The following is a 21,042-nucleotide window of genomic DNA, read 5'->3' on the forward strand; positions in this document are numbered from 1 at the left end:
ATCTCCCGCCCGTGTCCAGGACAACAGGACTAGACCCGCAACTGCGGGACAAAGAAGAGCTTTGATTCCTTTTTCCTGCACCCTGACCGTAACCCCTCGCAAGGTTTAGCCTCCGGGCTGAGGTTTGTGAGGAGTTTACGAGTGAAAAATCTTAGTTAATCGGGGAGCATGAACATCTGATTGTTCCACCCACGACCTATCCTCTGGGCCAAAACCCTTCCAGTCTACAAGAAAGAAGATTTTCCCTTGAATGGACTTTGAAACTAGGATTGTTTTAACTTCAAATTCTTCTTGTCCTTCCACTAAAATAGGTTCTCTGTTTCTCAATTCTTTCAAATGGGGTGAAACCTTTTTAAGAGGAGAAACATGAAACCCTGGGTGTATTTGTAGCTGTGGTGGTAGTTTTAGTTTGAAAGTCATTGGATTCACTACTTGCTCCACAAGAAATGGATCTATAAATCGGGGTTGAAACTTTCTATTTCTTTTAAGCTTTAGGTTTTTTGTGCTTAACCAAACCCTGTCCCCTTTACTTAAATCTGGTTCTGGTCTTCTTTTTTTTCTGCACTTTGCTTGTAGCGTTCCTTAGCTTTCATTAAGTTCTTGGTGGCAGACTCGTGTACCTTGCTAAGATGCTGTACAAAGTTTTGTGCTGCAGGCACCGACACTTCTTGAGAGGAAGCCACAGTATTTGGATGCCTTCCATAATACAAGTAGAAAGGGGAAAAACCAGTAGAGGCATTCTTAGCATTATTATGTGCAAACTCGATCAAGCCACTCTCCCTCTTGATCCAAGAGAAACAGTCTGAGATACTTTTCTAACTCTTGATTGGCCCTTTCAGTTTGACCATCTGTTTATGAATGAAAACTCGTTGAATAACGTGTCTCAATTCCCAAACCCCTTGTGTAAGCCTTCCAAAAATAGGATAGAATTTGAGATCCACGATCTGTGATCAAAACCTTTGGAATGCCATGTATCTTAATAACACTTTGATTGAATTGTGTGGCTATTTGTTTGCAGATGACTTCCCTTTCAGGGACATCTTGTCTTGGGTTAGCCAAGATGAAAGATTTAAACAATCCGTTCATACCTACACCGACACCTGATAGTAAAAACACTACAGAAGGGTTGGTCGACGTACAAACTATTTTTCTTCAAAACCGAACAGATCCTACTTGGAAAAAAATTGGTTATTCTGGCCCACAGACACAAACAACTGTCAAGATAGATTCCTGAAAAAGACACAAGGGCTCACATTCACTAGGCCAGATCCAAGATATATCCAGAGACAACATCCAGAGATAGTAACGTCATACAGTGTGGGGAAACTGCGCCTTGAGTGGCTACACAAATCTACACTAAAGGAAGTGAAACAACACTTATCTTTACTTAAAGATGGCGTTGATATAAGGGACTTCTTACAAGGACCTACTAAACTGCGTCATAAATGTTTCATATACGCCGGTATCTATGCTGCTTATAATGAAGCATGGAAGATTACGCAAGCAGAGTCTGCAGAACGTATACCAGAAATTGATCGTATTATCTTAGAGAAATCTCTCTCTGTAAATGACAATGTGTTAATGACTGTGTCCTCCAGTATATATTCTTTGTACTGCATACTATCCTCTGCCATAGACATAATAGAACAGGACTTGGTCATGTTGCAACATGGTCAATCACAATTGCGTTCTATAATGCTACTGGGCTGGACGTTGCAAAACCTTTGTTCAGGCTATGAGCCTTGGCGTCGAATCAACACCACGTCATTGTTTTCTGAATTTGACCTTACAGATAAACGAATCACACTGGCACAGAGGGGCACAGAAAATACGGTGCTGAGCATTGAAAAACTGGAAAGATTGCTATTAACTGTTTCTGAGAAACCAGCGACAGAATGGATAATACATGGTACAATCACTCTGCCTATGACGATTTTCCATTTTCAGTATTGCTTAAAACATATACCAGCAGGACTATATGAAAGGTTGAGTAACGAATACATCAAGACATCCTAGGATTTACCTTATACACACAGATGTTGGAGTGGGGGAAAGAAGTGTTTCTTAGTGGTACAAATAATAATAATAATAGGGAAGCTTGTAAAGCGCCTGGTTACGCCCACCGGCGTGTCCCCGCGCTGTGGTGAGTGAGAATCCCAGAGCCCCCTACCCAGACTCAGGCGTCCAGGCTCTTTAGTGAAGGAACAGGTGTGTTTTGAGCTCTCTTCTGAACCTGGTCTCAGAGGGTTCCAACCGAAGCTCAGGCGGGAGTTCGTTCCAGCTCCTAGCTGCCAGAGCCGGAAAGATATGCCACCCATTCGGGCCTTCTTGACTTTAGGGATCACCAGCAGGCCAGTTCCAGTGGATCTAAGGGACCGGACGGGCCTGTAGATAGTGATGAGGTTCTGCAGGTGCATAGGCCCCATGCCTTGAATGATCCGGTGGCACGTACAGAGGGCCTTAAACACAATTCTCTTCCTGACAGGAAGCCAGTGAAGAGCAACCAGGGCCCTTTTTGAAGCGGCCCTTCTAGGGAGCCTAAGTACCAAACGAGCCGCTGCATTTTGCAACACCTGCAACCGGTCAAGACTCCTGACCGTGGCACCTAAATACAGTAAGTTGCCATAATCTAATCGCGAGGTGACAAAAGCGTGCACCAGCGTCCTCCAGCTTCTATAGGGAGAAGGTCCATAGTTTTGCGTAGACCTTTGAGGACACCAAAGCAAGTCCCCACCAGACGTATGATCTGAGGTTCGAATGTAAGGTCCGAGTCTACCCATACACCCAGGTTGGGAAAATGCACTATGCGGTTCACTTATATGTCGGGATATTAATTTGCACAGGGCCTGCGATGGTTCCACAAATAACCTATCCTGCCACCTGCAAGGTTCACCAGCTTCGGTGATTGATCCAATTTTTAGGCAACTTTCTAATGGAAGTTATATTGTGTTGAATGATCACAGCTGCTGTGGCATGTTGCCAGGAATAGCCTATCTCGTAACTGTGTCAGACAGGGTCACTTGCTGTATGCAAGTATTTTTTCCTAAAACAAAGACAGACGGGGAGTCGCCGTTATGGCCGTCACTGAACATTTCTTCTATACGAATTGATACTTTAAGCAGACTGAAAGCCATTCTTTTACAGAAAACTGTGCCACTGACCTCGGCCAAAGAGACGTATAATCTGCAAGTTGCAAGGACTTCTGCAGATATACATGCCCTTTTAACAACAAACTGCCCTAAACATTTCTCGGAAATGTTAGGTCCTATCTTAAACATGTCTGATGTGAGTGGTATTGTACACGTATTTAAGACAGTTTTTTCAGGACTGTTAGCACTTTTTCAAACTGTCCTAGGCATTTTTCCAAACTTCATGCCCTCGGTGTTTGCCAGACTGCCTCTCGTTTTGGGGCTCGCAGCAGGGATACTATTTTTGCTCCTTCTGCTCCGATATGGCAAGCCAACTCACCAACGATGCCCAGATCACCTTGGAGAACACTCTTCTGGCGATGAGGTGTCGTGAGCGCATATCCAAATTATGGGATTAACTTGTTTAAGAGAATTGAATACCACATGGTTTCTATCATTCAGACCAATATGGCAAGATTGCATCTTACCTGTTCTACGATGCCTGCTATGTGGAGAGGAATGGGTGCTAGACATCTGTCGGACACTCCCATCAGTCATGCTAATTGAAGTTGATACTTTGCTTGGACCAGTAACGGCTCATGCACTGTGTTATCCCCAGCGGCTACCAATCCTGATGAAGGCATTCATTGAGATCTCACAGACGCAACATGCTAAAGGTGAGGTACGAGGAACAACAGGCGCAGAGGTACCATCTACTCAGAACATTGCTAAAGCGACCGACGCTGACGGTGATGGTTCACATCTATGTGCGGTTAATCTGCTTAAAGAGGTAATACAACTTTCACCTACAATGGTAGACAAATTCTTTACAGACTTAGAAGACTTGATGTTTTCTCCAAGCCCTAACACTGACTTTTGATTTGGCACACAGTGTTCTGAGAGACTCTGAATTCGACCTTCATTTTTCAAAACAAAGTTCTAACTTTGGGACTCTATTTTTTCTGTGAATAATTTTTGTTTTTCCAAATTCTTATTTTTTCATTTTTTGGCACCAAGTAATCTGCTTAAAGAAGAACTATTCATAGAGAACTAGATTTCTTCGATAGACTTCCAAGAGACAATATTTGACCTTGTCCTCATACAAGCAGTTCATATAATCTGCTCGACTTCTTTTCTGTATTGAAGAGTCATTTCATAAATGTATTTTCATGATTCATTCGGATAGCATTTTCAAATGTCAAAAATATATGCTTTGAATGAAACATTGCTTTAAAATGCGTACAGCACAAATGCTCTATTTCATGTACAGCCAATGCAATTTTATGTATTTTGGGTGGGTTTTAACACATCATGTTTAGATATGTTTTATATGATTAGAACTTAGTAATGTCGTACATAATAAAGTGGAGTGGGTGTTGTGTGGCGTTTTAGGCTCCGAGTGAATTTTCCCGATTTATGCCCTTATATAGGTCCGATTCACATTGCCCTTATATAGGCATAGAAATCAAGTCCTTATTTAGACATAGCCCATGCAGACCAAATACAGGCATGGCTACTTCTACCCGTACCAAACGTCACAATGATTTTTGGGAAAATCGGCTTAAGCAGTTAGAGAACTTCCCCTTGCTCGAATATTGATTTGTTCAAGAACTCATGTACTTTCCAAAGAACAACTATTCCCTAGGGGTTCTTTTCTGACGTTAGTATGCCCGACTTTATGTCAAACTATGGCATTCCTAGACACCTTCAAGGTATAAATATACCTCCACTTGCTCTAGCAAGACACAGTGGTTTGGAGCAGTTCGACTATCTACTTGCTCGCTACAGCAAGTGCCGAAGGAAGCCACCCTCCAGCACTGATCAGGAAGCTGTCTCTTCTCCTGCCGAGAATCCAGCTCCAGTGTTTCCAAGCTCCCCTTGCGGGGTGTTACGAAATCGAGTCCCGAGACAGAGATACCAGACCTCCTTCATTTTAACTAAGGTATGGAGCTGATTAGAACCTAGAGAAATCTTGGATAGATTCTTGGCAAAGAAAACTCAACCTATGCTACACAATACTTACTTCTTCCCTTGTACTAGACTTAGGCTAGGTACATCGGGGAAGGCGTATTTTAGAAGCACCAGTTGAGTATTTTAGTCTCTGTATTTATGTATGTATTTTTAAATGGCTTAGAAACCATACAATGGTCTTACAGTATTATTTTATAATACTATTATCGCTGTACGCATTATACTTTGCAGTATGCTTAACGATTGTAGCAGTTTACTTCTCTTGTATGAGAAAGAAGACTGTTCTATAAACCTTTTTATTGAAAATGCCTGTCTCTCTATTTCTCTTCAAACTCTGTTGAAACGAAGCATACAGGATTGACTGAGTGAAATATCTATCTATTGTTTCCATGACTCTAGAGATATGTTTCTTATTCTTGGGAAACAAAGTTGTCATGTTTATGCGGTTGTCAGAAACGTATCCCTTCTTGGGAATTCGAGAAAGTTTCTAGTGACCTCTGAGCTAGCTGGCACTCACTATTAAGTTTAGTATATTCAATAGAGACCTAGTCGACCTCAGTCCTACGTCTAATCTATAGGATAGGATATATTATTCCAATGCGCAGAACCTATTGGGAATATAGGAACTACACTACAGCAGTTCAAAAGCAACAGGGATATACCCAAATAACCCTTCTAAACCTGGGTATCAGAAATAGTAGGAATAACCAACAGTCGGTATGAAGGAATAAATAATACACTAAGTTTGGTGAAGGTATTTTTAATTTTACCAAATACAGTAGATTGGGTTTAGCGTGCGAAAACTGCACCCTTTTAAACTAGACACAAGGAAGGAGAAATGATTTAATTTCTCCATCCTTTTCTGACTTTGCATACGTGCTGCACTGCGCAACACACATACAAAGTGGGAAAAGCCTTCCCTCGTGTCTGACATAATATTTTGTACAGGAAGGTTGTCCTTCCTGTACAAAACCGATGCTGGACTCACACACACACACACCCTAGCGCTCTGGTGCTAAGGTGTGTGCTTGATGCAGGGCTGCTGTAATCAGTGCCGGCGCAAGGGAAAGGGAAGGTGAGAGCCATATCTTTGAAAATGTGGTGCTCTCCTGTTCCCTTCCTGTTGCGCCACGCAGCGTAGCCTTGCGGGGGGAGGTCTGCGCTGCATTGTGTGGAGATTTGGTAAATCTCCCCCGAAATGTCTTTTACAACCAGTTAAACATTGTGAATTCTCATTCCATTATGTTTCAATTTAGTAATTTTAAATATCTTTACATCCAACAGAAAACAAGCCTTGAATGTGTGAAATGACCATCAATAATGAAGCGAATGCTGTAAATCTTCAATAATAGCAGAAATAGCTACAGTTAACAAGAAAACATCAGCGCAGTCGGCGACAGAGGAACCTCCACACAAACTGACAGTTACTGGAGGAAGCAGTCAAGGGCAGTTCGGTGGAGGTAAGAGTCTGAGCTGTGTACCTCCACGCCACAAGACGAAGAAATTACCTTAGGAAAATTAAGGCAACAACAATGAAAAACCTCCTCCTGTATAAACAAGTGTCCAACACCAGCTTTGATCATGGGATCGGTATGATGTGATTACCACAGTGCTTTGTTTTCTAAGATGATTACAAGCCATCATTCCGTGCTCTAGGAGAATTGTAAACTCTTTCTGGCTAAACCACAGTAACCAGAGAAAAGCACAACAGAGCGGAGCCAGACAACTGACGGGTAAAGGAAAGAGGAGTTCTTATATCTACAATACAACAGACTGTCCCGATTTGCACCGGCCAGAAGGAAGATACATCTTTACCCGCAATCGTGCATAGCCATAATCCAATCTAAAGGCACAATCACCTACAAAGACACCTTCTAAGTATTAGGGGTGTGGCAAATATTTGGTGGCTATTGCATTTTGTTAAAACAGAAATCAAAAGTACAAAATACAGCAAGCATTTAAAGTGTGTGAGAAAAACACATGTACTTTATCAGCCATGTTGGCCCATCAGGAAGTACAGTCAAGGGATGTAGACAAATATATACACGACCCACAAACACTAACCAAGAAAGAAGATTCATACACATGCAGCAAGAGCTTTAGTTTGTCATCACTACCCAAGCTTCATCAGCACACGAACACAAGAGAAAAACCATTCAAGTGCAGTGAATGTGTCAAGAGCTTTAGTCAATTATCAGGCCTACACATTCATCAGCGAACTCACACAGGGGAAAAACCATTCAAGTGCAATGAATGTGGGAAGAGCTTTAGTCAGTTATCAGTACTACAAAGACACCAGCGAACACATACAGGGGAAAAGCCATTCAAGTGCAGTGAATGTGACAGTGCATTTAATGACTCTTCACCATTAAGGATTCATCAGCGAATACACACAGGGGAAAAAACATTTAAGTGCAGTGAATGTTCGATGTACTTTAGATACTTATCAAGCCTTCAAAGACATAATCAAACACACACAGGGGAAAAGCCATTCAAGTGCAGTGAATGTGGGAAGAGCTTTAGTCAATTATCAAACCTACAAAGTCATCAGCGAACACACACGGGGGAAAAACTCTATCATTGTAGTGAATGTGACAGTAGTTTTAGTTACTCTTCAGCATTAAGGATTTATCAGCGAACTCACACAGGAGAAAAACCATTCAAGTGCAGTGAATGTGGGAAGAGCTTTAGTCAATTATCACACCTACAAACACATCAGCGAACTCACACAGGAGAAAAACCCTTCAAGTGCAGTGAATGTGCAAAGTGCTTTAGTCAGTTATCAAACCTCCAAACACATCAGCGAACACACACTGGGGAAAAACCCTTCAAGTGCAGTGAATGTGTAAAGAGCTCTAGTAGGTTATCAGATCTACAAAGTCATCAGCGAACACACACGGGGGAAAAACCATTCAAGTGCACTGAATGTGTGAAGAGCTTTAGTCAATTATCAGAGCTACAAAGACATCAGCGAATACACACAGGGGAAAAACCCTATCATGGTAGTGAATGTGAGAGTAGTTTTCGCTCCTCTTCAGCATTAAGGTATCATCAGCAAACTCACACAGGGGAAAAATCATTCAAGTGCAATGAATGTGGGAAGAGCTTTAGTCAATTATCAAACCTACAAAGACATCAGCCAATACACACAGGGGAAAAACCATATGATTGCTGTGAATGTTTGAAGAGCTTTAGTCGGTTAACAACACTACGAAAACATCAACAAACATACTCAGGGGGAAAGCCACTCAAGTGCAATGAATGTGGGAAGAGCTTTAGTATACTATTAGAGCTACAAAGTCATCAGCAAACACACAGGGAAAACATAGAAGGGCACTGAAAGTGAGAAGGGCTTTTGTCAATTTTTGATCCCACACAGCCCTCAGTGAATACACTCCTTCATTTAACTCACATGGAAATAATGCTAGAGATGCAGAGATTCTGGAAAGAACTTAAGAACATCAAAAATAATATTGACCCATCTGAGGCATAGACAAGAGCTGAACAGGGCAGTTATTGTGAGAGAAATGAATTACAGAAAAAGATAAAATTCAAATTATGTGCAACATTGAAATACCAGATGATAGAAGATCCGACAAGAAGTAAAGAAGAAAAACAGAAAACAGTGTTTGCATACTTATAAAAGTGTTTGTTTCCAGTGATTTTTCACTTCCGTACACATAGCAAAGCGACATGATACACCAGGATACATTCCACAAATAACCTATCCTGCCACCTGCAAGGTTCACCAGCTTCGGTGATTGATCCAATTTTTAGGCAACTTTCTAATGGAAGTTATATTGTGTTGAATGATCACAGCTGCTGTGGCATGTTGCCAGGAATAGCCTATCTCGTAACTGTGTCAGACAGGGTCACTTGCTGTATGCAAGTATTTTTTCCTAAAACAAAGACAGACGGGGAGTCGCCGTTATGGCCGTCACTGAACATTTCTTCTATACGAATTGATACTTTAAGCAGACTGAAAGCCATTCTTTTACAGAAAACTGTGCCACTGACCTCGGCCAAAGAGACGTATAATCTGCAAGTTGCAAGGACTTCTGCAGATATACATGCCCTTTTAACAACAAACTGCCCTAAACATTTCTCGGAAATGTTAGGTCCTATCTTAAACATGTCTGATGTGAGTGGTATTGTACACGTATTTAAGACAGTTTTTTCAGGACTGTTAGCACTTTTTCAAACTGTCCTAGGCATTTTTCCAAACTTCATGCCCTCGGTGTTTGCCAGACTGCCTCTCGTTTTGGGGCTCGCAGCAGGGATACTATTTTTGCTCCTTCTGCTCCGATATGGCAAGCCAACTCACCAACGATGCCCAGATCACCTTGGAGAACACTCTTCTGGCGATGAGGTGTCGTGAGCGCATATCCAAATTATGGGATTAACTTGTTTAAGAGAATTGAATACCACATGGTTTCTATCATTCAGACCAATATGGCAAGATTGCATCTTACCTGTTCTACGATGCCTGCTATGTGGAGAGGAATGGGTGCTAGACATCTGTCGGACACTCCCATCAGTCATGCTAATTGAAGTTGATACTTTGCTTGGACCAGTAACGGCTCATGCACTGTGTTATCCCCAGCGGCTACCAATCCTGATGAAGGCATTCATTGAGATCTCACAGACGCAACATGCTAAAGGTGAGGTACGAGGAACAACAGGCGCAGAGGTACCATCTACTCAGAACATTGCTAAAGCGACCGACGCTGACGGTGATGGTTCACATCTATGTGCGGTTAATCTGCTTAAAGAGGTAATACAACTTTCACCTACAATGGTAGACAAATTCTTTACAGACTTAGAAGACTTGATGTTTTCTCCAAGCCCTAACACTGACTTTTGATTTGGCACACAGTGTTCTGAGAGCCTCTGAATTCGACCTTCATTTTTCAAAACAAAGTTCTAACTTTGGGACTCTATTTTTTCTGTGAATAATTTTTGTTTTTCCAAATTCTTATTTTTTCATTTTTTGGCACCAAGTAATCTGCTTAAAGAAGAACTATTCATAGAGAACTAGATTTCTTCGATAGACTTCCAAGAGACAATATTTGACCTTGTCCTCATACAAGCAGTTCATATAATCTGCTCGACTTCTTTTCTGTATTGAAGAGTCATTTCATAAATGTATTTTCATGATTCATTCGGATAGCATTTTCAAATGTCAAAAATATATGCTTTGAATGAAACATTGCTTTAAAATGCGCACAGCACAAATGCTCTATTTCATGTACAGCCAATGCAATTTTATGTATTTTGGGTGGGTTTTAACACATCATGTTTAGATATGTTTTATATGATTAGAACTTAGTAATGTCGTACATAATAAAGTGGAGTGGGTGTTGTGTGGCGTTTTAGGCTCCGAGTGAATTTTCCCGATTTATGCCCTTATATAGGTCCGATTCACATTGCCCTTATATAGGCATAGAAATCAAGTCCTTATTTAGACATAGCCCATGCAGACCAAATACAGGCATGGCTACTTCTACCCGTACCAAACGTCACAATGATTTTTGGGAAAATCGGCTTAAGCAGTTAGAGAACTTCCCCTTGCTCGAATATTGATTTGTTCAAGAACTCATGTACTTTCCAAAGAACAACTATTCCCTAGGGGTTCTTTTCTGACGTTAGTATGCCCGACTTTATGTCAAACTATGGCATTCCTAGACACCTTCAAGGTATAAATATACCTCCACTTGCTCTAGCAAGACACAGTGGTTTGGAGCAGTTCGACTATCTACTTGCTCGCTACAGCAAGTGCCGAAGGAAGCCACCCTCCAGCACTGATCAGGAAGCTGTCTCTTCTCCTGCCGAGAATCCAGCTCCAGTGTTTCCAAGCTCCCCTTGCGGGGTGTTACGAAATCGAGTCCCGAGACAGAGATACCAGACCTCCTTCATTTTAACTAAGGTATGGAGCTGATTAGAACCTAGAGAAATCTTGGATAGATTCTTGGCAAAGAAAACTCAACCTATGCTACACAATACTTACTTCTTCCCTTGTACTAGACTTAGGCTAGGTACATCGGGGAAGGCGTATTTTAGAAGCACCAGTTGAGTATTTTAGTCTCTGTATTTATGTATGTATTTTTAAATGGCTTAGAAACCATACAATGGTCTTACAGTATTATTTTATAATACTATTATCGCTGTACGCATTATACTTTGCAGTATGCTTAACGATTGTAGCAGTTTACTTCTCTTGTATGAGAAAGAAGACTGTTCTATAAACCTTTTTATTGAAAATGCCTGTCTCTCTATTTCTCTTCAAACTCTGTTGAAACGAAGCATACAGGATTGACTGAGTGAAATATCTATCTATTGTTTCCATGACTCTAGAGATATGTTTCTTATTCTTGGGAAACAAAGTTGTCATGTTTATGCGGTTGTCAGAAACGTATCCCTTCTTGGGAATTCGAGAAAGTTTCTAGTGACCTCTGAGCTAGCTGGCACTCACTATTAAGTTTAGTATATTCAATAGAGACCTAGTCGACCTCAGTCCTACGTCTAATCTATAGGATAGGATATATTATTCCAATGCGCAGAACCTATTGGGAATATAGGAACTACACTACAGCAGTTCAAAAGCAACAGGGATATACCCAAATAACCCTTCTAAACCTGGGTATCAGAAATAGTAGGAATAACCAACAGTCGGTATGAAGGAATAAATAATACACTAAGTTTGGTGAAGGTATTTTTAATTTTACCAAATACAGTAGATTGGGTTTAGCGTGCGAAAACTGCACCCTTTTAAACTAGACACAAGGAAGGAGAAATGATTTAATTTCTCCATCCTTTTCTGACTTTGCATACGTGCTGCACTGCGCAACACACATACAAAGTCGGAAAAGCCTTCCCTCGTGTCTGACATAATATTTTGTACAGGAAGGTTGTCCTTCCTGTACAAAACCGATGCTGGACTCACACACACACACACACCCTAGCGCTCTGGTGCTAAGGTGTGTGCTTGATGCAGGGCTGCTGTAATCAGTGCCGGCGCAAGGGAAAGGGAAGGTGAGAGCCATATCTTTGAAAATGTGGTGCTCTCCTGTTCCCTTCCTGTTGCGCCACGCAGCGTAGCCTTGCGGGGGGAGGTCTGCGCTGCATTGTGTGGAGATTTGGTAAATCTCCCCCGAAATGTCTTTTACAACCAGTTAAACATTGTGAATTCTCATTCCATTATGTTTCAATTTAGTAATTTTAAATATCTTTACATCCAACAGAAAACAAGCCTTGAATGTGTGAAATGACCATCAATAATGAAGCGAATGCTGTAAATCTTCAATAATAGCAGAAATAGCTACAGTTAACAAGAAAACATCAGCGCAGTCGGCGACAGAGGAACCTCCACACAAACTGACAGTTACTGGAGGAAGCAGTCAAGGGCAGTTCGGTGGAGGTAAGAGTCTGAGCTGTGTACCTCCACGCCACAAGACGAAGAAATTACCTTAGGAAAATTAAGGCAACAACAATGAAAAACCTCCTCCTGTATAAACAAGTGTCCAACACCAGCTTTGATCATGGGATCGGTATGATGTGATTACCACAGTGCTTTGTTTTCTAAGATGATTACAAGCCATCATTCCGTGCTCTAGGAGAATTGTAAACTCTTTCTGGCTAAACCACAGTAACCAGAGAAAAGCACAACAGAGCGGAGCCAGACAACTGACGGGTAAAGGAAAGAGGAGTTCTTATATCTACAATACAACAGACTGTCCCGATTTGCACCGGCCAGAAGGAAGATACATCTTTACCCGCAATCGTGCATAGCCATAATCCAATCTAAAGGCACAATCACCTACAAAGACACCTTCTAAGTATTAGGGGTGTGGCAAATATTTGGTGGCTATTGCATTTTGTTAAAACAGAAATCAAAAGTACAAAATACAGCAAGCATTTAAAGTGTGTGAGAAAAACACATGTACTTTATCAGCCATGTTGGCCCATCAGGAAGTACAGTCAAGGGATGTAGACAAATATATACACGACCCACAAACACTAACCAAGAAAGAAGATTCATACACATGCAGCAAGAGCTTTAGTTTGTCATCACTACCCAAGCTTCATCAGCACACGAACACAAGAGAAAAACCATTCAAGTGCAGTGAATGTGTCAAGAGCTTTAGTCAATTATCAGGCCTACACATTCATCAGCGAACTCACACAGGGGAAAAACCATTCAAGTGCAATGAATGTGGGAAGAGCTTTAGTCAGTTATCAGTACTACAAAGACACCAGCGAACACATACAGGGGAAAAGCCATTCAAGTGCAGTGAATGTGACAGTGCATTTAATGACTCTTCACCATTAAGGATTCATCAGCGAATACACACAGGGGAAAAAACATTTAAGTGCAGTGAATGTTCGATGTACTTTAGATACTTATCAAGCCTTCAAAGACATAATCAAACACACACAGGGGAAAAGCCATTCAAGTGCAGTGAATGTGGGAAGAGCTTTAGTCAATTATCAAACCTACAAAGTCATCAGCGAACACACACGGGGGAAAAACTCTATCATTGTAGTGAATGTGACAGTAGTTTTAGTTACTCTTCAGCATTAAGGATTCATCAGCGAACTCACACAGGAGAAAAACCATTCAAGTGCAGTGAATGTGGGAAGAGCTTTAGTCAATTATCACACCTACAAACACATCAGCGAACTCACACAGGAGAAAAACCCTTCAAGTGCAGTGAATGTGCAAAGTGCTTTAGTCAGTTATCAAACCTCCAAACACATCAGCGAACACACACTGGGGAAAAACCCTTCAAGTGCAGTGAATGTGTAAAGAGCTCTAGTAGGTTATCAGATCTACAAAGTCATCAGCGAACACACACGGGGGAAAAACCATTCAAGTGCACTGAATGTGTGAAGAGCTTTAGTCAATTATCAGAGCTACAAAGACATCAGCGAATACACACAGGGGAAAAACCCTATCATGGTAGTGAATGTGAGAGTAGTTTTCGCTCCTCTTCAGCATTAAGGTATCATCAGCAAACTCACACAGGGGAAAAATCATTCAAGTGCAATGAATGTGGGAAGAGCTTTAGTCAATTATCAAACCTACAAAGACATCAGCCAATACACACAGGGGAAAAACCATATGATTGCTGTGAATGTTTGAAGAGCTTTAGTCGGTTAACAACACTACGAAAACATCAACAAACATACTCAGGGGGAAAGCCACTCAAGTGCAATGAATGTGGGAAGAGCTTTAGTATACTATTAGAGCTACAAAGTCATCAGCAAACACACAGGGAAAACATAGAAGGGCACTGAAAGTGAGAAGGGCTTTTGTCAATTTTTGATCCCACACAGCCCTCAGTGAATACACTCCTTCATTTAACTCACATGGAAATAATGCTAGAGATGCAGAGATTCTGGAAAGAACTTAAGAACATCAAAAATAATATTGACCCATCTGAGGCATAGACAAGAGCTGAACAGGGCAGTTATTGTGAGAGAAATGAATTACAGAAAAAGATAAAATTCAAATTATGTGCAACATTGAAATACCAGATGATAGAAGATCCGACAAGAAGTAAAGAAGAAAAACAGAAAACAGTGTTTGCATACTTATAAAAGTGTTTGTTTCCAGTGATTTTTCACTTCCGTACACATAGCAAAGCGACATGATACACCAGGATACACAGTGGGAGACAAGCACAATGTGGACTAAAAGAAAAGAAACATTGTTGATTTTTATTTGGTGAAGAAGAGAAACAAAGGAAACATTCAATCGCACCTGGCCACACTACCTGTAAAAGCAACACTGAGCAATACTGGGACTAACAACGGTATTTTCAGCTAACTTGTCGGATTAGTAATAAAACCTATAAACTCAACACACCCAGAGTGGACATGTTGTCAGGGCTCTGGAGATGGAAGCTTCATTGGTAAAATGTATGTATTACTATTAACAAATGCCATTGCAGTATATGTAATGAACTAAAGCGAAGCACATATGTTCAAGAAATAACCTATTTTTAGATATAAAAGAGCATATACCTTGTTTTTAAGTAATGTTTGCTGCACCTTTTACACACTGTTATCGGTTGATGGATCAGCTTGTGCCTCGGGTCCTATAGCTAAGTGTGACACATGGCTCCTCTCCGACTTGTCTCTCTCTATTAATTCAGCGTCTTGCCAAACTCTACTTTTTACCAGAATTGAGCGACTGTAAGCAGCAGACTCTGGTTTAAGAATGTGGTGAAATAGTGAAATCCCACATCAAAAGCATATATGTACCAGGACAATCCGTTGCACTCCCAGCAACTCGTCTTCCACACTGATAGTCCCTTGTTCTCAAATGTTCTGAATGATTTGTTGTATGAATGCCAGAAGTGGCAGTGACATTCATGAAGCTAAAGCTAACAGGAGTGTGTGGGAGACAGAGAGGGTGAGAGATAAAGAGAGCGAGAGAGACAAAGAAATGGTCGAGAAAAAGAGAGAAATGGAAAGAGGGGGAACGGCACGTTATTTGTACTCACCTAAAAATAGAAGAAGCAGCCGAATACATACCAAAGTGAGACATCACCAGAGAAACGGGCTGAACACCTGTGAATTTATCTATTTATATTTATTACCTATAGACTCATGTCATGCAAATAAACAGGGAACAAGTAAGGAGAATAGTGATGGAGCTCATTATCATATGCAAATCACAATGACGTCACATGTAGTGATGTCACAAGAAGTGATGTCAGGCCCTTATAATAATTTTCACGGAAAAGGTTGACGGCCTGTTTTAAAAACAAAAAACAAGAAACATAAAATAATGTAAAAAGAAGTTTTTGGTTTCAGTTTTTATACATCATGTGTTTATCCCACTTTCAGTTTGTAACTAAACTCGGAATTGACTGAAAAATTTAAATATTTTTAAACAGATATGTTGAACTTGGAAATTACATTTTTAAACAGTTTTTAGCAATTAAATAACATGTGCTTTAATTTGTGTTTGTTTCCTGATGTTCTGTATCCAGCCCCTAAGCCCCAAAGTGTTTCACATTTACAGTGAATTAAGCAATAGTAGGGCTAATTTTGTCTGGTTCTCTGTTCCTCTCTTGCGCCACTCATACAAATAAATAAAGGGGACGCTGCTAGTGGGACAGATAGTTGCAAACACTCTGAGGCCGGTGTTTGCAGATGCAAGAAGCAAAGTAACATTTCCCAGTTGCAGGCTAAGGAGCTGGGTGGAACTGAGTCCCTTTTCTAGATAATAGTGGGGGGACCCCATCAAACTGTGTCAACCTCCGACAAGTGCCGTGCTGATAAAGCAAAAGTGAATTTGAGTACTTTACGATGAATTAAAATGAGAGGAAGAGAAGAAGAGAGCAAGGTGCAGGATGTATTAAAGAAAATGAAAACAAGGGAAGCAAGACTTTACCCTGTTTGTGTACAAACATTTTACGTAAACAAGTTGTGCTGTGCGTTTTAAACAGGCTGTCACCCCCCTTTGTATGTAAATGAGCTTCTGTAATCAGACACCCCAGTCTCCCATCTCTTCTCACGCGGATGATAAATGTGAGCACTATAAGGTAATCACAAACAAGGGCTATAGAGAAATAATCGGCTTCCAGGTCACACAGCTGTTGTTATGTAGTTCTTTATTAGTTTTTTTTATTTACTTTAATTTGCAGCAATTCTCCAGGTTACGTTTTCTCAGTATATTGCTTTATATCGTTCTTTGCGCTCCATCAGTTAAACGTGAGGTTTGATGTAGGATTTGTTGTAAGTGTTCCTAGACCATGTCCCAATCCCTTTGTCCTCGATTTGTCGGCATGTGTTGTGTCCACACACTGGTCTAGGATTGGCCTTCTCAAGGTAGACGGCGCTGTAATAGGAATAATAACTCAGACATATATGAAATTGTATGTAAACAAATGTGTGCCTTTCAGTTATCAGGCACCACCAGACTCACATCTACACATGGAATTGAGCACCAGACTAAAGTGACTCCTCTTTATATAAATATGTGCCATCAGTAATCGGGCTTATGGTTCTACTGATGCTCACAGCAAATGAAGTTTCTGGGACTGTACGCATTGGCCTAAATTTTAATTGCTGAAGTTTCACGCAGTTTCGCTGATGCGCACAGCTTATAAGGTTTGTGAATATTGCGCACTGTAAGCAGATCACTGAAGTTCACCCTTAAGTTGTAACTAGGTCAAAACATAGTACGTACATCATACAAAATGTGAATGACCCTCCCTTCTTGTTCACATCTCCAGGAATCTCCTCCGTCATGGCTGAAGTGAAAGAAGGTTTTCACACATTATGCTCATGTCTGTGGCACTTCCTTAAGTGCAGAGAGGAAAGCCTCATTGTTAATGCATTGTTTGGGCTCCGAGGGACAAGAATTCTTTAAACACCTTCCTGAACTCTCTGATAGTGACTCTGCCACTGTTAATGAATACGAGATCTGCATCAAAAAGTTGGACTTGCACCACCTTCCCAAAGTGATTACTGTCCCCAGTTGCAGGCTAAGGAGCTAGGTGCAACTGTGTCCCATTTCTAGATAATAGTGGGGGGACCCCATCAAACTGTGTCAACCCCCGACAAGTGCCGTGCTGATAAAGCAATAGTGAATTTGAGTAATTTATGATGAATTGAAATGAGAGAAAGAGTGGTAAGTGTTGACAACTAGTGTTTCGGGGTGTTGCCTGATGAAATTCTGTTTAAAGCGTTTTTTCACTTTCAAGGAGAGACTGTGGGGGTAGGTTATAGCGAAGGTGTTCTGACCGTGGGGTGTCAGGGCGTTGGGAGAAGGGCCTGCAAGAGAGTCCAATTGTGCGGCCGGGTGCATCTTTGGTGGTTGGGGGGTGAGGGTCTTCGGGTGAGGGGGCCGAGGGGTGATGTGGTGGGTGAAGGTTAGGCTGTTCGATTAGGGGGGGTGGGGGTTATAGCGCACTGAGGTTCCCCTTCTGGGGAGGACTGTGGCGGTAGGGGGGGAGGAAAGCTGATTGTCGGGAAGGAAGGAGGGGGAGTGGACCGCTCTGGGGGCGGGGCGGTGTGTTAGGCTGGGAATGCAGAGGCCCTCGGCTCTCCTGGTTAGGGGGGTGGGTAGGGTCAGGGACCTTACTAACCTGGCGATGTTGAGGCGTCGCGGTAATACCTTCCCAATGCTCCCTTGGGGAATTCATCCAGGGAGGTCCTCTAGTTGGGTTGCCCTGGGGCACACCGGCCGCCTAGACAATGCAAGGGGGGGTGTTGCTCCTGGGATCAAAATGAGTTGCAGTGAGGTAGGGATGCTTTATTGATGCCTTATAGTATTAGGCGACCCCTTAGAGTTAATGCGCGCCGAGGCGCCAAGTCCTCGGGGTAGATTAAAAAAAACATATAGTTGCTGAAAATGGTAATGGAGATGTCTCCGGTCAGGGACTGATGTTTCAGGGGGGAGATGGTTAATCTACGGTTGTGATCTGTGATAGTGGTTTTGGAGAAGGGCAGGTGGGAGTTGAAGATAATGACCCAGAGATCTGGTCTGTTGGTATGGAAAATGAAGTCCATTTTCTTCAGCCCTCTAGTAGCTCAGTGGTAAGTGTCGACAACTAGTGTTTTGGGGTGTTGCCTGATTAAATTCTGTTTAAAGCGTTTTTTCGCTTTCAATGAGAGACTGTGGGGGTAGGTTATAGCGAAGGTGTTCTAACCGTGGGGTGTCAGGGCGTTGGGAGAAGGGCCTGCAAGAGAGTCCAATTGCGCAGCCAGGTGCATCTTTGGTGGTTGGGGGGTGAGGGTCTTCGGGTGAGGGAGCGGGGGTTGATGTGGCGGGTGGAGGTTAGGCTTTTTGAGTAGGGGGGTGGGGGTTATAGCGCACTGAGGTTCCCCTTCCGGGGAGGACTGTGGTGGTAGGGGGGATGAAAGCTGATTGTCAGGAAGGAGGGAGGGGGAGTGGACTGCTCTGGGGGGGGTCGGTGTTGGGCTGGGAGTGCAGAGGCCCTCGGCTTTCCTGGTTAAGGGAGTGGGTAGGGTCAGGGACCTTACTAACCTGGCGATGTTGAGGCATTGCGGTAATACCTTACCAATGCTCCCTTGGGGAATTCATCCAGGGAGGTCCTCTAGTTGGGTTGCCCTGGGGCACCCCGGCCGCCTAGAGGATGCAAGGGGGGTGTTGCTCCTGGGTTCAAAATGAGTTGCAGTGAGGTAGGGATGCTTTATTAATGCCTTATAGGATTAGGCGACCCCTCAGAGTTAATGCACGCTGAGACGCCAAGTCCTCGGGGTCGATAAAAAAAAATGACATTAGAGGCAGACATTGGTGGGCTTCCCGTTCCCAGTTTGAGCTTTTGGTGTTGAAAACAAGGCGGCCATTTTAATGTCAGGCAGCCACTTAGCCTAGAGGGGAGCTGTAGCTTGCTATCCTCCGGTGGTGCCGGGAATTTGTTATCCTTTTTTGGTCGTGGCGTGGGTCTGCTTTCCTCAATCCGGGGGCAAGCGTCCAGAAAGGTCCAATCCGGTCGATGTGCCATCAATTTTGGCTGTTTAGGGAAAGTGGGCGGGCATTTTGAGGGCAGGCAGCCCGGAGGGGAGTGGTCCCAAGTTAGACCAGTGTTGGGTCCAGTGTTTAAATGTAGAGGGGACTCTGCAGCTGGGGCCGGGTGTTTACTGGGGTCGATCTTCAGCTACAACCTCCGCTGGGCCATCGTTGAGTGGTTGGAGATCGTGTCCTTTGTTCCTTCCATGATCAGTGGAAGTCTGAGGTGGTGGCCATTTTATAGTCAGGTGTCCTAGGAAGGGGGATCCAGCTGGGTCTCCAGGATCTTCTGCGGAAACTTGTGTTTGGTACTCCTTAGGGACGGCACGAGGGCTTCTCACAGTGCTCCAGGGCTGGCAGCTTAATGGGGCCATTTCCGCTTGTATGGCCTCGTTTATATCTTGCGTGGATTGGATTGCCGGTGGCCATTTTGGGGGCAGGCAGCTCCGGCGGCGAAGACGAGCGTGTGCTCACCCGCGCTGCCCACGCCATTTCATTGCGGATCTCCTCTTCGGCTCCGCTCCCTTGGAGGACAGTGCTCCGCTGGGGCCTCTGCGGTGCCCTTGTTATCTGATGGGCAAGGGGGTCCTGTGACTCTGCTGCTCGTGGCCTCCAGGCGCTGCGAGCTTCGATGCGCGTGCCACGAGTCTGGGAGTCACTCCGGTGAGTGTTAGAGTGGTCTTCAGTTTTTTTTGTTTGTTGGGAGGCACTCCGGTGGCCCCGTCACGGGACAGGGTTCCAATGGGATTGGATTCCAGGCCTCTTGGCTGGGCCACCCCTGGACCCCTGTGTTGACTCCCTTGTGGGAGTCCGTTGTCTAGGGTATCTTGTATTTCATTGTTGTCTTGAAATATATCTGGAAAAAAGGCCGCGACCGCACAGGTTCCCAACGGAGCTACTTCTGGCCTTTGCAGGACTTGCATTGAAAAGAAACTACTTCACATTTGAGGACGATTTCTTTCTACAGGTGAAAGGATCAGCAGTGGGCTGTCCCTTTGCCCCCGAAATGGCGATTCTGTACATGGGGCAATACGAGGAGAAGTTTGTTTACAACAATAACCCGTATAAATCACATATCCAGCAGTGGCTGCGATATATAGATGATGTCTGGTGCGTTTGGAATGGATCAATTGAAGCATTGGAGGCATTTCATATCTGGCTGAACAACCACAGTCCTGATATCAAGTTCAGCCTCACCTATAACTCAAAATCACTACCGTTTCTAGACGTGGAAGTTAAGGCCACGGCTGACGGACTCGCCTGCTCCCTGTATCAAAAAAAGACGGACAAAAACAACGCCCTGCACTTCAAAAGTTACCCTCCTAGGAGCCTCAAGAACAACCTGCCCTATGGACTTAGGGTAAGAAGGAACTGCTCTAGAATCCAAGACTTCGATATCAATGGCCAAGCCCTGGTTAAAAAATCACAGGACAGAGGTTATCCGAGAAAGCT

General features: G+C 43.0%; 2 protein-coding genes across 2 annotated transcripts; both read left to right on the top strand.

Annotated features, from left to right (window-relative positions):
• The first annotated feature begins 6,432 nt into the window (after positions 1 to 6,432).
• Positions 6,433 to 16,067, top strand: LOC144806617 (uncharacterized). Its single transcript, XM_078672943.1, has 2 exons — positions 6,433 to 6,559; positions 12,341 to 16,067. The coding sequence occupies exon 2, from the start codon at positions 13,053 to 13,055 to the stop codon at positions 14,394 to 14,396; it is 1,344 nt and encodes a 447-aa protein (XP_078529069.1). The 5' UTR covers positions 6,433 to 6,559; positions 12,341 to 13,052; the 3' UTR covers positions 14,397 to 16,067.
• LOC144806618 (uncharacterized) lies at positions 6,559 to 8,759 on the top strand. The gene has a single exon (XM_078672944.1). It carries the CDS (start codon positions 7,096 to 7,098, stop codon positions 8,437 to 8,439), a length of 1,344 nt encoding a protein of 447 aa, XP_078529070.1. The 5' UTR covers positions 6,559 to 7,095; the 3' UTR covers positions 8,440 to 8,759.
• Positions 16,068 to 21,042: the final 4,975 nt, after the last annotated feature.

Source organism: Lissotriton helveticus, assembly GCF_964261635.1.
Source record: "Lissotriton helveticus chromosome 1_1 unlocalized genomic scaffold, aLisHel1.1 SUPER_1_unloc_9, whole genome shotgun sequence".
Classification (NCBI taxonomy): domain Eukaryota; kingdom Metazoa; phylum Chordata; class Amphibia; order Caudata; family Salamandridae; genus Lissotriton; species Lissotriton helveticus.